Consider the following 16,852-nt stretch of genomic DNA (forward strand, 5'->3'; position numbering starts at 1 on the left):
TTGAGCCCATTTCCTCTTGTCCTATCACTTGTTACTTGGCAGAAGAGACCAATACCCACCTCACTACAACCTCCTTTCAGGTAGTTGTAGAGAGCGATAAGGTCTCTCCCCTCAGCCGCCTCTTCTCCAGGCTAAACAACCCCAGTTGCCTCAGCTGCTCCTCATAAGGCCTGTGCTCCAGACCCTTCACCAGCCTTGTTGCCCTTCTCTGGACACGCTCCAGCACCTCAATGTCCTTCTTGTAGTGAGGGGCACAAAACTGGACACAGTATTCCACATGTGGCCTCACGAGTGCCGAGTACAGGGGGACTACCACTTCCCTGCTCCTGCTGGCCACACTATTCCTGATACAAGCCAGGATGCTGTTGGCCGCCTTGGCCACCTGGGCACACTGCTGGCTCATGTTCAGCCGGCTGTCTACCAACACCCCCAGGTCCTTTTTGGCCAGGCAGCTTCCCAGCCACTCTACCCCAAGCCTGTAGCATTGCATGGGGTTGTTGTGACCCAAGTGCAGGACCTGGCACTTGACCTTGTTGAACCTCATACAGTTGAAGCTCATGAAGTCACCCCTCAGCCTTCTCTTCTCCAAGCTGAACGAGCCGAGTGACCTCAGCTGCTCCTCGTAAGTCGCCCTCGAGACGTTTCATCATCTTGGTCACCCTCCTCCGGACACACTCTAATAGGCTGATGTCCTTCTTATACTGAGGCACCCAAAACTGCACACAGTACTCAAGGTGGGGCCACACCAGTGCAATGCAGAGTGGGACAATCACCTCCCGCTGTTACCTTTTACCTTGCTTCCAAATTTAACCACAACTGTACTTCTCTTAGGATATTCAGCCTGCATGAGAGTAGGCTCGCACGGTGTGAAACACACAAAGGCATTCAGATAGGAGTTCATTGCACAGGTCTTGTGGATGACCCACTGGACTCAGATCAACAGATCCAAGTTCTCTCTGTGTTTTCCTTACTGTTACTGAGTAATTTAAAAAAAAAAACTTTACACTTTTCTGTAACTTCCCTTTCCACCTTTTGCTTGCTTTGTCCATTTAGACAAGAATCTCTCAGAAACAAGATGACTAATCATGTATCATTTTGAAAAAGGACACTTGATTAAAAGCTGTTTCATTAAATACACCTGTCCCTTGAACACAGTCCAGCTTCCACTGCTGTGTCCTACCTGGACATAGTGAGGAAAATGGGCACTATGAGACTGACAAGTAGCAAGAGAGAAACAAGAAAGCTGCATGTCTCTAGGAGCATCTACCAGAAGCTGGCTTGTGCCTGGTGGTTAGGCACAAATGAATGCAGCAGTTAGGCTGCCAAATAACTATATTTATGAATTGTACCACATCAAAAAAAGAATCAGAGAAGTTTACAGCTACAGGCTGGGAAGCTGGAGCTGGAAGGTTGAGAGCCACCATTAAGGTGCTTGCTTGCCCATGTCTCTAATACAGGATCCTGAAGCCAGAAAGCATATTGAGAAGACAGCTCACCCATGGATTCCTTGAGAAGCTGCTGCTAAGTAAAGGAATAGGTGAACTCCACAGAGTAGAATATGAGTGGCTGACTCACAGAAGACTTAGTGAGACAGCTGCAGATATTTATATTTGATGTTAGCATTTTGGAACTATAAAGATTATGTTTGATTACCTGTTATACTGTCAGGTTCAGGAATGAGTTCAGAAGTGTCCATTACATCACATGACTGAGTCTGATCCCCTTCTCCTTGTTTACAAAGAGTGCAGACATAGTCTTTCAACTGAGACTCCAATTCACTACCTGGAGATCTGTCACATTCTATGTGAATCCACCTAGGGAGATTAATTTAGTGTGACTATGATTTTAGTAATAAAAATATAAAGTATCCTAGGAAAAATCAATTAAAAAATAGCACTGTTTTCCATTCCTATGGGGAAATAAAAAATTGCAACCAATGCTTTATTACAGAGAATTTTAGAGAAATAAGCATGATACGTCAGTATGTCAAGCAGTGAACAAATTCAAACATGAAGATGTAAGCTGTCACTGAAGCCGACTGGACACCACAACATGCACAGTGATATCAAGACGTTGCACAGCAAGATACAATAGCACTGAACATGAAACACAGTCTGCGTTCTTAAAAGAGTCCCAATAGTGCTTTTTTTTTTAATTACTGGCATAGCAAAACACATAATTAAACAGACAACACACTATTGTTAAATTCTGTTAAATTTAAAATTTAACAAAAATAGACAATTGCGAACAACTCTGTTTATACAACAGTCTTTAAAAGTTAGGACAATAACTCTTCTAGCCTGCTTACTCACAAAACAGATGCAATGTAAGAAGCGGCAGCAGCACGTATTTCTCTGTACACCTCAGGTAACTGCCAACTAATACTTATTTGCTAAGATTAAAATAAGACTGCCTACTGTTGTTCACTGTATTTAGGGATGAAGGGTCAAGATGTTGTACAACGGGATACTACAGCATTGTACATCAAACACAGTCTACACCCATCACAGAAACGCATCAATGTCATACAGCTCACCAGAAGCCTTAGGCATTTTAGTACAATTTAACAAAAATTAGGATTCTTACCTTTTGCACATGTGACAATGCAACATATCTTTCTGGATGTCTTGGAGGCACAGTTTTTCACAGAAAGGACAAGATAAGTTGTCTTGCTGTTGGTAACAACTGTCACACACCAAACAATTATGGTGCCACTGACAACTTGTTCGTGTGCCACACTCAGCACATACTCTACAGTTCTAGAGATGACAAGAATTTAGTTGTTAATTATGGTATTTCACAATTTGAAAGAACTGCCATTAACTGACATTTTCCTGTTTTGAGTTAAATTAAAGGAAGTTTGTCCTTAACAACACTAATAAATTATCCAGGATCTGATAATAGAGCATGAAGAGCCTGTGCAACAGCAAGAAGAGTTTCCTTGGACTACTCCCTGACTTGAAAGGAGTATTTCTTATGAGACCAAACTTTTTTATTCCTAATCTCAGTCATCTTATGACTGCCACAAACTGACTACGAAATTATATACATCTCATGTACAGGGACCTCCCTCGTTATGCTGAAATTGCATTTTTATTATTACTTACACTTACTCACAAAGTTACTGATAAAACAACAAATTCATCCTGCTCTCCTCAAATGCAAAGGGAACCCTTGAGCTGCAGAACCGTCATTCTGGTAAGCAAGAAGTAGCTGAATATAAAGAGCCCTCAAGTATAGATTACATATACTACTACCTAGATTTTAGTTTAAATTTTAGTTTACATTAGATCATGAGAGCAGCTGTCATTAAGATCCTACACTTCTCTTTTCCCCTATGGGGGTTGATTTATTGTCCTACATAGGCCACTTCAGCCACTGCATTGACAGCTACCCTCACAGAGCAGCTGTAGAGCCACATGATTACATACAAGTGGGATTCCTTCAGAAATTACAAGTTACTTTACACGGCAACAGCAGTCCGCAATACACCTAGAATAGCATAATGTGGATAACAAAATTAAGGCCCCTATAATGATAAGGAAGTATTCTGAAACCTTTCAACTTACTTTACATTTCCAACCATTTGTTGGTACTGCATCCATAACTGGTTGCAGACAGAAAGTATGGTAGCCTTTGTCGCATGTATCGCACACCAGCATCTTGTTGTCTTCCCCAGAATGTCTAAGAAAAGTAACAAGTCGTTAAAAAAATTATTTAAACAAGCCATAACAAAAAAATCTATTTAATGAAAAGTCTAAGCAGGAATAGCACGTGAAAATATATGAATATCACTTACAAATAGCTCCAAAGATAATGCCCTCAAATTCATATTTAAGTATGAATTAAGACCACTGTGCTTACTCTAACAAAGTGCTAAGCCTGTGCAACCATTCCAACTTCTAGAAATTGGCCCACTTTCATGTACACACATGCAGGCAGATTTAATGGCCCTTCTGTACTGAAATCAGTTCAAAATCTGAAATATGAACTTTATTTCTTTCTGAAAAGAACATGCAATTGTACTTGTTCCTACAAACAGTCTGACTGTATTTTTTTCCAAAGAAGAAAATGAGCCATCACCTCTGACTACCAGAGCTCCTACAATGTCAAAGAATATGATCGCAAGAGCAAAACAAACATTAAAGGAAGAGATTTCAATTTTCCTACAATCATGTATTACAGAGCTTCACCGCAAATTTCAGTGATAAAATAAATTTGTAGAGACTAAGACAAATAGTTTGGTAATATCTAAAGGCATTGCGTTCTGCCTCAGTTTAAATAAATTAATTCAATAAGTAAGTATGCAACAAGATTTGCCTGGGTGAAGCTTCACAATATAAGCCATTACACATAACAGATATTACTTCATTACCTGGAAGACCTGATATTTTAAAAAACAGTAAACACTCTCTCTTTGCATGGAGATATGCTTAGAATACTATTCTTCAACATGGGCATAAAACTGCCATACTGCATGAAGTAATAGGTGTGAAAACATCACATTTTCTTCTACTTTTCCACTAGAGAGAGGGCTTGTTAGCAAGTACTGTAATTACCCAGTACAACACTTTTAGGGCTATTTTTCTGAATGTGCTTCACTACTATAACTTCATTGCTGGCATCTGCTACCAACTGCAAGTGATCAGGGAAAAATCTTTAAAGTGGGTGAATCTGAATGCTGGCAAATAGCAAGTGTTCTGCTTGGAAAACCGCAAAGCACTGACTGATCAGGTACACGAGGCAGCAGTGCAGTGGCTTTTTTCCTTCATACTGTCCCAACTGATCTGACTAAAGCTGAACAAAACTTGTTATTTCTTTTCTAGTAAGCCCTTTAAAAAAAAAAAAACAAGCAAGCAAAAGAACCCTGCAGTGCCCATCAGGTTAGGTTATAGGAGAACAAGTGTACAAGCGGTCAGAGTTTTCTAAGTGAACCCTTAGAGTATCGCAACAATTATGTTTCGCTGTCTCAGCATTTGTCTGGTGTAACAATTCAATCATGGTCACTCATGTCACTTTTTTTCTTTGCTCAATTAAGCCATGTTTTTTTTTTCATAATGACTCATTAACTGCCTCTGAAAGATATTACAAAACAGAAGAGGGCTTAATGGAGGGGACCTACCCAGTATGCAGAACATGCACATCTGAAATGTCAGCTGAGTTAAGAGCACAGGTTCCCAAACCATAAAGGCACCACATTAAACTAATTTGGTTTTTTGGTAAATTTGAGAAAAATCCTCCTGGATAAAAGGAGGAAAAAGTCAGAAGGTTTTACTGCTCTCCAGAACCTGCCAAAATAATGGTAACTCTGGGGGTATGTATAATCTGCAGTTCCAGCTCAGCTCTTTTAGAAGAAAGTTCCCAACACCAGGGTTTGTTCAGCTACTTAGTATAATATCCTAAGAGATATGGGCAAATAACCTACATGGTTTTGGAAAAAAGAACAGTTAATAAAATCACAGCACACAAATCTCACACTGTCCTCCTCCATGCCCTTTAAGTCTCACTTACTTGCAGTTCTGGCACACTTTGCAATCAGGACACTGCCAACCTGCTCTTTTTAAAGGTGTAACTTGTATGTCCAGGCACATCCCATGGTAGTGCTGGCCACAGGTAGTACAAAAAAGTTGATCTAAGAGGTCTCCAGGGCTGTCGCACACTGCACAATTTGCTTCTTCCTTTGCTACAAAGAAGAAATTTTTTCAATTATTATTTCGTTTGAAATTATGAACAATCCAATGAACCCAACGAAGCCAAGAAATTCTTTAGTAGTTCTTACATGTATAAAATTTGATCAATCTTAAAAATTCTAATTTAATTAATATACTTAATAACTACTCCTTTCATTTGGCTTTCTGATATACTCAACTAATCTTCTCGTAACAAAAGTACATTCACTCTAAACCTTAGTAATGTCTTACCAAACAAAACAGTTTTATTATCCTGAAGATAAAACTGAGAGCTTTAGGACCAGCTCTTCTCTGGAACAAGTACAAAATAAAGCTCCTAAACCTATTATTTAGCTGAAGTGCTTGCACTATGGTTGCTCTAACTTGAGTTAGGACAAGTATGCAAGCCTATCACCTTGAACTAAAACCTGATGGAAGAAAAACCTTGTGAGTAACTGCTTCCCATCTTCTGTCATTAAAAAGAAAGAAAAATAGCAATTTTGCTGTGCCCCACTGTCAGTCTTTAAAACTAGAGAGTATGAACTTGCATCTTTCTGATACCTGAACATAAAATTCTTGGGTAAATGAACTGGGAAAACAGGTCTAAACAAATGCACTCTTAAGCTGATCCTACCCCAGAGCAGTTTTCATAAAACCTGGTACTAACCGTGTCATTTGAGTACCATGTACTTACATCTTTCAGGAGCCTGATCAATATGGTCTGGACAAAGGAGGGACAAGTTACTGAAATCCTGAAACGTGCCTGCTCCAGCAGCACAGGGGTAATGGTACATCTGGGTACATTTCTCTTCACAGCATTTGATAGTGGCTCCAAGGTGCTTACAATATGCACATCGCTGCAAAACAAACATAACAAATTGATCAAAACCTATTTTTTCTTGTAATTTTTCAGCCAGATCTGTTCCCCAGTCTCATTTAACAGACAGACACCTTGGCGAGTAGAAGGGAGTAAATACTGAGGAGAAGGAAATTGGTGGACTGTGTCTTTCAGTGGCACTCTCAGACCTTTCCAACTTAAAATGTTTAACAAAACCCACTCTAAATGCACCCTGATGACTGAGATTCTTCTTGTCACAGAAAAGTATTTTTCTTCTGTATGTTATCTAACTTGAGCTATGCCTTCAGTAAAGAGGCTTGAAGACTTATTCTGAGTAATAAAGGCAGACTACACTATGCTGTCAATAGGTTATAACTAAAAACCACATAGCTCTGTAAGTTGTCATGTAAAACTGCAGACACTGTAATCAGAAATGAAATACCATGTTCTACTGAAAATCTTATTGACAATTATACAATTCTCCCTGGGATGATAATGCATTACCTAACCTAGCACTTTCTTCTCCTCTCCTTTCAATACCACCACCAAACTTGCAAAGTCATAAATAAGCATGATTATCACTAGAGACCATAGTCACATTTGTAAAGAAATAATTTCTTAGAAAGAACTACCCAATAACCCCCCGCCCAGTTCTCTAGTCAAGAGGGAACAGATTCCATCAGTCTGCTTGTAAAATATCACCCACACCTTTCTGATTCAGTTAATCAGTCTTTTTGTTTTCTTGGATTCATTACAGTCCCTGAAGCACTGTAACATGCTTTTGCACTTTTTCACCAAGGCAACAATACTTTTTAAGGCTAGAGCACAGCACCATAAGATTTGGAGTAAACTTAAGAATAAACAGGCCAATGGCTCACAGGAAGGCATACATAACATACAGCAACAACTGAGCTCGGGGACTCTCATTTTTCATAATAAAAACATAATACTAACACTGGCATGTTTGATTACTAGCTCAAGTGTCAAGTAACATCCAAACATGAACATAAACCAAATCAAAGAAAAGTTACATACTGCATCTGCTTAATTCTCAGAATACAGACAATATTTATTACCGTAATTCTTCTGTGTTTCAAAGCCTGGCATGAAATTAGGCATGAAATAGTGCTACTACAAGTCCACAAACATCAAAACCAGCCTGTATGAAAATACGAATCACAAAGCTGCCTGTGTTAACAGCTACATTGATATTCTCAAAACCAGATGAGATTAATGTCTTCAGCAAAATATCTGCCTGCACTACAACTCACGGACAAGAGAAAGAAAAACATATTAGTTTACGCTAAACACAACTGCAGTGTAAAACCATAAAATGCTTCGGCACAGAAATTAAAGTGGATCACTAAGGATAGCTACTGCCACGTTTCTGTGCTACAATGCTTAGTTTACTCAGATCTGCAAGACATCTCACCTCTACCCATGTCTCTAACACCTACTAACAGTATGAAAAAGATGTATTCTGTTACTTCAGTAGCTGAAATGCAGAGAAGAGGAGGATGATAAGCAAACAATAACATGGAGTTCTTGAAGCAGGTGAAGAGGTAGCAATAGTAGTTACATTTAAGGATTGCCAACAAAACCGAAGTCATGCAAGAAACTCGTGTTAAGAAATTATATATTCAGTAAACACTCATTGAGGATTCTGTAAAAGGTAAATCCTGAACTTAAGATGTGAAAGCATGAAAATACAGCCTCCAACTTTATGAACTGCAGCTGCCTGTTAAACAGCATACAACCTCCTGCACTATTTTGTACTTGACACTCCTACAGCCTATTGAGATGGCGCAGTTTATAGCTAAGGCCCAACTCGTACAGACAGGCCGTGCATTTTTCTGAGATAATACTCAATAAGAAACACTAGGTGCAGGAACTTGGAAGGAACTAAGGCCCAAAATGTGTCCCTCAAGAAAGTATTCAACAGAGAATTTGTTGCATCCCGCAGTTAACCCTTAAGAATTATCTGATTAGGAAAGAAAACTTTGAAAGAACTGCAAACACTCTAAGAATCCAACATTTACTAAAAGCTGGGAATAATGGGTTAAAATACCAGTATTATTGGCATTTTTAAACATCACATCTGTTTTTCAAAACCACCAATCAACAATAGTACATAACAAATGTGAAATCAGAATATACCTTTTTCAAAATGCTATATGACCAAATGATAAAATTAGTAGAAATGAGCAAACTACAGGAATACTGCAAAGCCTTGAAAAACGTTGATGTTGATTTAAGGAATCATGTAAAGATGCTGGAATTAAAATGGAAGCCCAAATTACATTTAATTGAACCCTTCAAACCCATCTGCTAAACTGTGCTGGCAATGAAAAGCATTTGGCAGCTAAGTAAAACACACACTTTACAAACAATGTGGTATATATCATCTGAAGCAAATAAAAAGCACAGAATATCAACATTTGCTGAATTTCTGAGAGAGAGAAAGCAGTCTGAAGAAACAAATGCCCAAAGGGATTTTCCTGGCAACAGCTGTTGATGAGAAGAGTTACTTTTCCATCAGTAGAGGCCAACACTTCTCTGAAACCAGGCCACATGCTATGACCCCAGAAGAAGTATGCAGCTATTACGGCTAACTAGCCTTCATGAAGAAAGTAAGGACATGAACAGTGAAGTACATTAATTCAAAAAAAATTAAAAGCTCTGCTAAATAAACTCAGTAACAAATACTACTTTACTACTCTATTGCCAAAACATGGCATCAGGACAGTAGGAGGCAGAATGAAGGAATAAATCATGTTGCCAGTGAAATGCAAATGGCTTTACCACACTGTATGAGGACAGTAACAGAGACAGAGACAGTACGGAGTCTTCAATTTCATTAGCATGAGCACAAAATAAGGCGTTATGTGAAGGGGGTGGAAGCTGAATCCGAGTATTCAAGGGGTAGGTAGAGAAAAATGGCAAGCTGTCAAAGCAAGCCAAATACTGTTTTGTTCATGGATCAAATAATTTTACAGTCCTGTTCTACAGAAAAAACTTCACAAGGTGTCAGAAAGCTAGAGATAGTTCATTACTTACTCATAGTACATTCAATAAAATAAACGTCACTAAAGCAGAGTCAGCAGACTATTTTCCTACTCAAAAAGTTCTTCACTGGTTACCGACTATTTTCTTCAGCAAGTTCCTTGCCCATGGCAAGAAAGCTGTGATCATGTCAATACTTCTGCTACTTCTTACTATTGTAATTTCCATGATTTAAAACTGTCCGCACCTCCTTCTACTTGGTCTTTTTCACCTTTTTCTTTTACATCTGATTTTTTTCCATATAGACAGAAAAGGATCTCATTTTTAAAAGCAAAGAGCTATGTGTTTCTCAAATTTCATTTTTAAATGCCCTTTATTCATTAATCCCGTTGGATGAAACATGACATTGTTATACAAATACAGTGAAAGAGGAAGAATTAAGTGAATTAACAGAAAACATAAGAAGACCTGATCAATCACCTCCTCTCTTTTCTGGTTGTATGGGAGTACATCCTCCATGAAATAGAGTAGCAGAAACCACGCAGAAAACTTCTGGGAAGACAAAACCTCATACTGCCATGCTAGAATCATAGCTGCACCAAAATCACCTGAACAAAAAGGTTAGTTCTGCCTGTGGCTTGGAAGCTCAGCTGAACATCACAAATGCTACTGGTTTTAATGGAAGCAGATGGCCAAACTGTAAAACGGTGACAAGAGAAACAGCTTACTGCTTATGTCTTTCTAACCTTCCCACATCATTAAAAAAAAAAATGACAGAAGATGTATTCCAACTTCACATCAACCTTCCTGCTGCTACATACTTTGAAGTACTCCAAAACTCAGCACAAGTTCAAATGAAGAAAACATGCCTGTGTTTATGATAATGTAAGATATTACTAAGAACAAATCAGAGGTCACATTATCATTATTTCATTGCCCTTAGAATTACTTTATAGTATTACTGTCTCAGCAACTGGACAAGTAACAACCCTTAGGAGGCAGACATTAAAGAAAGGCTAAAATATGAACTTTGAATAAATACTTAGTTGCAACCTGATTAGCGCAGTAAAGTTAAATGTTAGTATCAGGTATTGCAAAATGTTTTTTAAGCAAAATAACAAAAGGTTTTCACTGTTTATGAATTTATTTAACTTTAAAATGGTCAGCCAACAGAACCTATGGTAACAATAAGCGATTTTATGATAGCATACCCAAAAATGCACACAAGCCATCTGTCCTTAATTAAACAATTTACCTGTAAGAACAAATTTAGCTACTGAAAACTGCAACCATACAAACCTGTAACTAAGGAGAACTGGATCTTAACATCCTGCCATTAACGAGACCACAAAGAAATTTTAGTATAAACAGTGATTAATGAAATACATTCTCTGGTAGTTCTGATAATCTTCATTGATTAGTCCATCATATAGAAGAAGCTTTACATTGCTTATAGACATTAATCACCATTAGCACATCTAATGTCAAATACACTGTTTTAAAAAAAAAAAAGCATTTAAGAGCACAATGCAGTAAGATGGCAACATAAAAAGAATTAATGGCTTTCAACTGAACTACTGATTAGAAAAGGTACCAAATAACACGCATTTCCAGGAGTACTGGAAATTACCTTCTCATTTTTTAATTTTGTATTAATCAGGTCACAAATTTGGCAATTATGTAATATTCTAACGAGCAAGTCAATCAGAGATCAGTGATTTTTGTTCCTCAATCTTTGACACATACCAAAATTGAAGAAATTAAAATTCAGATTTCTCTCTTATAACTCTAATTTAAAACTACAATGTTCTTAACGGAGACAGCAGGTATTAAAACTTTATTACAGTGTCCACTTCATGCTCTGAATACTCTGAAGTAAGCTTAAAAGAATAAATCACAATTGTAGAAACAAACTATCAAGTTTTGCTTCTAAAACTGCATGAAAAAACATGGATGACCAGAAGAGATGCAACTTGGCCAAGCTCAACACATGACTGAGAAAGACTGACTTCTAATGCAGAATTCTTGACTAGATACTCCATTTGTCCATAATCCGCCCAGTTATCTATACAGGAATAAGGAAGAAAGGTCAGAAGATAAAAATGATAATGACTAACACTACCATTGGTGACTAAACACGTGTAATCAAGGTAGAAAGCAAAAGTCCCTTGAAGTTTGGAGATTTCAGGTTCTCTGTAAGTCACAACTTTGCTTCTCCGTCCCACCAGTTGCCTCCTTTTTTCACCTTTATAAAATATTACATTAAGTAAATGGTGTTGATATCAAGGCATCTAAAAATTGGGACATTAAAACATTCGTGCTTTGTAGGGGTGTTTTTCATAATAGTTGCAATAGGTTAATAACCTGCAAGAAGCACGTTTGTTAAGGGAGATAGTATTTTTTATTTGAAACCTGAAACAGGTAGAAGAAAACATGCAACCTTTATGGTGCACAAATCCTTCCTCATATAACCTGAAATGTTCCCAAACCCTGTCTATTCAGAAGCTCCACAGAAGGGTTTGTGTGCCTTGAAGTTGTATTCTCCCCATCATTATATAAGCTAGTGGAATAATTGCATGCATATGATTTCCCCCACAGACTCTGCCTTTGCTGCTTTTTTCACACTTTCATGAGGAAAAGCACTTTTTTTGTTCACCTCCTCACTTTCTACAAGATTTAGGATAATGTGTTTTGAGTGAGTCTAAGCTTTCCCACAGCTAACAACCAACTATTCCCTTAATTCACATCTAATATCCACCATGACAGAAGGGCGCACATGAGCCTGTTGTTTAGTTAGCATGTCAACAATGAGAAGGTCAATAGTGTTTGATGTAATTTAAACTGTTATTACTAGGCTTCAGCATCAGCAACTTCAGGACAAACAAGGCAAGAACAGAAATCATCAGCTTCGGTTTAAGGCTGCTTTTTGGCAGGCTCAGAAAACAGACCATTGTGCCAGCTCCATTTGATTCATGCTCGGAAGGTCTTAAGAAGTATGTGTAGATGTTTCTTTTTGTTGGCAGAGCACAGTCTGAGCCACAAATTTTTGGAGGCTTGGAAAAAAATAATTGGGGGAAACATTGCTACATGCTTGTTGTTTAATGATCTTCTCTAGACATCTGTAACTGGTCATTGCAGAAGATACTGGGATGAAGTCAACTTTCTGTCTAATCCAGCACAGTTCCTATGTTCCTAAATCACACAGAAGGATTCTGCAGTGGCTTATGCATTCTACAGGTTATGTCGATGTAACAGAACCCCTGCAGCTACAGCTAGGCTGGCATAATTACATTTTCAAAGCCATTTAATAGAAACTTGGTGAAAGGAGAATTTACTGTTGACACAGTCACATTGTGCTTCCAAATGACACAAGGCTTCAGACAAGGACGTCTAAACTTCAAGCCTTAAATTTAGTGCCTACATATGAGCCAAGTGTTTAAGCTCCCATTACACTTAATAGGAACTTAGTCATTTTATGGAATCTACTTCATGGCAATTCAGTTGACCCAACAGTGGGTATCCATTTTCAGGCTCCACTGACAATACCAGCCAGATCTCCACTGCCTACAACTGGAATTTAAACACAGCTCACAGGTAGACGCATCCACATAGAGGTCTAAATTTAGATGCCAGTCTTGAGCTGAAGCCTGCCTACAACATGTTGACCAAAGTTCTCTATTGGTAACACAGCTAAGTCCACACCAAAGGTTTTGTCACCGTGGCACATTCAATGAAGGGATGTGAATGGGTACTGCTTATGAAGACTTCCATATAAATTCTGTTCTATTCATTTAAGTCTTCTGAATAATAAAAAGTTGAGCTAAAGCTTCACATAACACATGCCTAAATTCTCTTAAATACTTTTGGAACACTTAGTCAAAACTTTCCAGCCATTTCTGAGAATAGAAAAGTCAGTAAGAAAAACATTTTGCTCATCTCAAAAACAACCTCACTCACAAGACTTGCAATTTGGCAGGAATTTTAGTGTGGGGGATGCAGCTTTTGCCCTTGCCCTGTAGATCTATCCAGATGTGACCAAGCTTGAGAAAACTATTTTTTTAACGTAAAACACTTCCAAGAGTTTGTCAGTGAAAAATCACAGCAAAATCTACTCTCATTGGTCATGACTGATCCTCTCCAATTTCTAGCACTGATCGGACTACATGTACCTTCTGCAAAGATTGCTTCAGTATGACAAGGATTAGAGAGAGGAAGTCTGTAATAAATACTCTAAGGCTAAGCACAATAAACCACTAGAATGGAAAGCAGACATCCCTAAGGCTCTTGATACTACTGTCACTTAAATCATCTGGGGAATGAGAGTATCCAGTACACAGGCAGATGGACAAATATGGGTCAAAGAGACAAAAAGGGACTAACTACACTGTGTGAATGAGTCCGATGAGACTGGGAGGAGAAACCATGGACTGAGGTGGAAGCTGAGGAAGGGCAGGGATGACACTTCAAGGGCCAATTAACTGGGCACTAAAATTGGATAAAGAGCTGAGGGAACTATGTGCTAAGACACAGGAAATGGTGAAGGGACAGATCCGAAAAGGAACCTGGAGAAAAGGGAATAGAAAGGTTAAGGAGGTGGGATGCAGGAAGAATGAGGAAGAGTGGAAGTGGCTAAAAAAAAGCCAACCTGAACAAAAAGTCAGAAGTCTAAGGCAACTGAAATTGGATGAAGACTACAGGAGGAAAAGTACGCTGTCCTCTGACTCCTAGTGCTGTATCACTACCCCTTAGCCAGCTCAAATAGCAGAGGTCTGCGTGTAGCCATAAAGGTTTTAAACCTGCAGTTTAGGTCTGCCTTTTCCTTTTTTTCCGTGATGCAAGGCAATTATAGTCAGACAATTACAAGGCAACACACATACACAGACACACAGATAAAGGAATGAACAGACACACATATGTACAACTATAACTATGTATGTACATTAAAACACAAAAAAGACTGCAGATCAAACATTGACTTAGTGCATAAAATAGACCTCTTAAAAGGAGTCTCCACATTAAAGAAACCTGTTACTTCTAGGACTGTGCTTAATTTGTAGAAGGGAAAAAAGTACTGAAAGTACTGAAAAAAGTACTGAAAAAAGTCGTGGATTTCTTGAGGGAGAAAAAAACCACTTAGTTATGGCAACTGAAAGATGACCTGCAAAACAGATCTAGTTTCACTTCTTTCATACAGCTCTTTATGATATTGGGCAGGGCACTAAGTAAAATTCTTCTTAAGCTTTTTTTAGTTCTCAATCTGACTTTTAAAAGAAATACAGTCTTGATTTCTACATAGATTGTGCACTCACAACTCCAACACAGTGAAGAACGAACTGCAGTATCAGCGCAACTTTCAAAGTAAGTCTGAGTATTTTTGAAACTTTTTCAATTTGCCATCCAAATTAGCAGATATTTTTAAGTAAAAAGAAAAAAAAACAACCAAAAAAAAAAAACCCACCCCAAAACCCTTCAACTTCTCTTGGGGAAAATGAAGCCCCAGATGCATAAAAAGGCCACATAGATCTGCTATTTGGAAAAATGTATAGACAAGTTATTCACTTGTTTATTATAGTAGAAACATCACAGAAAAACTCATGCGGAAATGAGCATTTCTTTCCTTTCAGCAGTATTTGAATAGTCGACATACCTACACATTGAACAACAATGAAAAAAAGTAATATTGAAGAGGTTTTAACTAAGACAGCAATGTCCATCCTATGGCCGGAACTAGGCACCAGCTGTTCTGCATGTGATCATACAATTAAAGACTGCATATTCAGGCATATGCACAAAGGATATTAACTGTGTGCAGAGGATATTAACTGTGTGAAGACAACTCGTCTGATGGCAGGTCCTAACTTTGTGTGTTTGATTTTATAGTCTTAATAATGCATTCTTTTAAGAAAAATTTTGTAGATATATTAACTCGGTTTAACAGAAAGTTAATGTCAGCAAAAGTCACTATATATACTCAATGATACGCCTAATTTACAAGGTAATAGTAGGGATGGGGTGACAAGGAACTCTGGATTATGTACAGACATAAAAAAATACAAGAATTTCCTGCCTTTAATACCTTCCTCATTAGTGAGCACCTCCTTAGTATTCCTTCCCCACTGACTGCAATCAGTACCTTATTGTTCATAATTCCTATTTCCTTGGCTGTTCCTAAATTGCGCTCTCCAAATGGCACAGAGTCATTGTAAACAAAATCCTACATCTCCAGCTCACTAATTTTTGTAAATTGAGCTCAAATAAAGCAATTAGATGGCATACTTTGAAACTACCAGCTTGAAACATTAATATAATTTCTTTTCTAATAAAAGCTTCACAGTTTATCTGGCTGGGGCTTTTAGGTATTTTTCAATTTGACTAAATTAGTCACTTACACATATTTCTCCCATCCCTCCTCCCAAAGCATGGTGTCCCCAAACATTACATATCCTTTTTTCTTAATTCACTAGCTACTGAAATAAACAAGCAAGCTCCTCATCTTTCCATCCAGTTCCATCAGTGACGTTTCGTGGGCAAGCATCGTGCGACATCTTGACTTACAATTTAAAATCCTGAAACTACCGGTCAAACATTTAGCAGGTAATTCAACTGTTGTACTGGAGTTCACGGAGGGGGGGATAAGTAGGGGCTATTCGTTTCATTTTGAGCATGCTGCCTCAGTAGCTTGTGAAGAAAAAAGCTGCCAAATTTTGTAATGAATTCTACAGAACATTAAGTTTGATGCTTAGCAGAAGCCATAACTGTTAAGTAAATGATATCCTTTTGATGAATACCCTTATTTGAAAACAACATTGATTCTTCTAACCCTTTAGCAGTGTCCCAAAACAGATGTGCACAACTGCAAATTCTGTTTGCTTTCAGGTTTACGAAGTGTGATGACATTTTTACAATCATGCATGAGCCCTTTTACCCAGGAGTAAAATAAAACACAATAATTCTTCACCATCTGTTTGTTAATTTTGCATTCATTTAACTTTGCATTTTAAACTAATAATCATTTTCTTATAATATAGTTTGTTCCATTGGTAGAAATTACAGCTGTTCAATTAAAAAAAGAATGGTTTATAACAGTATACAGTTTTCCTCTAAATACTTCCATTGCTCTTCATTATAGAGATATTAGTGCCATGGAATGGAAAAAACTGCCAGGAAATAGTCTTATGCTTTGTATGTCACAGATTCCCTTAGTAAATGTACATATTTAATTCTCTTCCAGCACCAATTCCCACCTGGTCTCTTTTACATTGAAATTCCTTTTCTCCACTACAAGACTCTGTGTGTTTTTTAATATTGCTATGTATAACAAGCTTCTTACACTCTTGAAGGA

General features: G+C 37.9%; 1 protein-coding gene across 11 annotated transcripts in view; it reads right to left on the bottom strand.

Annotated features, from left to right (window-relative positions):
• Nucleotides 1-16,852, bottom strand: part of KMT2C (lysine methyltransferase 2C) — a 204,359-nt gene that overhangs the window by 89,908 nt on the left and 97,599 nt on the right. For all 11 annotated transcript variants that reach the window (XM_075728169.1, XM_075728178.1, XM_075728177.1 and 8 more), the window contains exons 7-11: nucleotides 6,364-6,526; nucleotides 5,512-5,683; nucleotides 3,570-3,684; nucleotides 2,587-2,759; nucleotides 1,654-1,814 (exon numbers count right to left, since the gene is read on the bottom strand). In XM_075728169.1, coding sequence (XP_075584284.1) covers nucleotides 1,654-1,814; nucleotides 2,587-2,759; nucleotides 3,570-3,684; nucleotides 5,512-5,683; nucleotides 6,364-6,526 — 784 coding nt within the window. The remainder of the gene's footprint in view (nucleotides 1-1,653; nucleotides 1,815-2,586; nucleotides 2,760-3,569; nucleotides 3,685-5,511; nucleotides 5,684-6,363; nucleotides 6,527-16,852) is intronic.

The sequence above is a fragment of the Pelecanus crispus genome, chromosome 2 (genome assembly GCF_030463565.1).
Source record: "Pelecanus crispus isolate bPelCri1 chromosome 2, bPelCri1.pri, whole genome shotgun sequence".
Classification (NCBI taxonomy): Eukaryota; Metazoa; Chordata; class Aves; order Pelecaniformes; family Pelecanidae; genus Pelecanus; species Pelecanus crispus.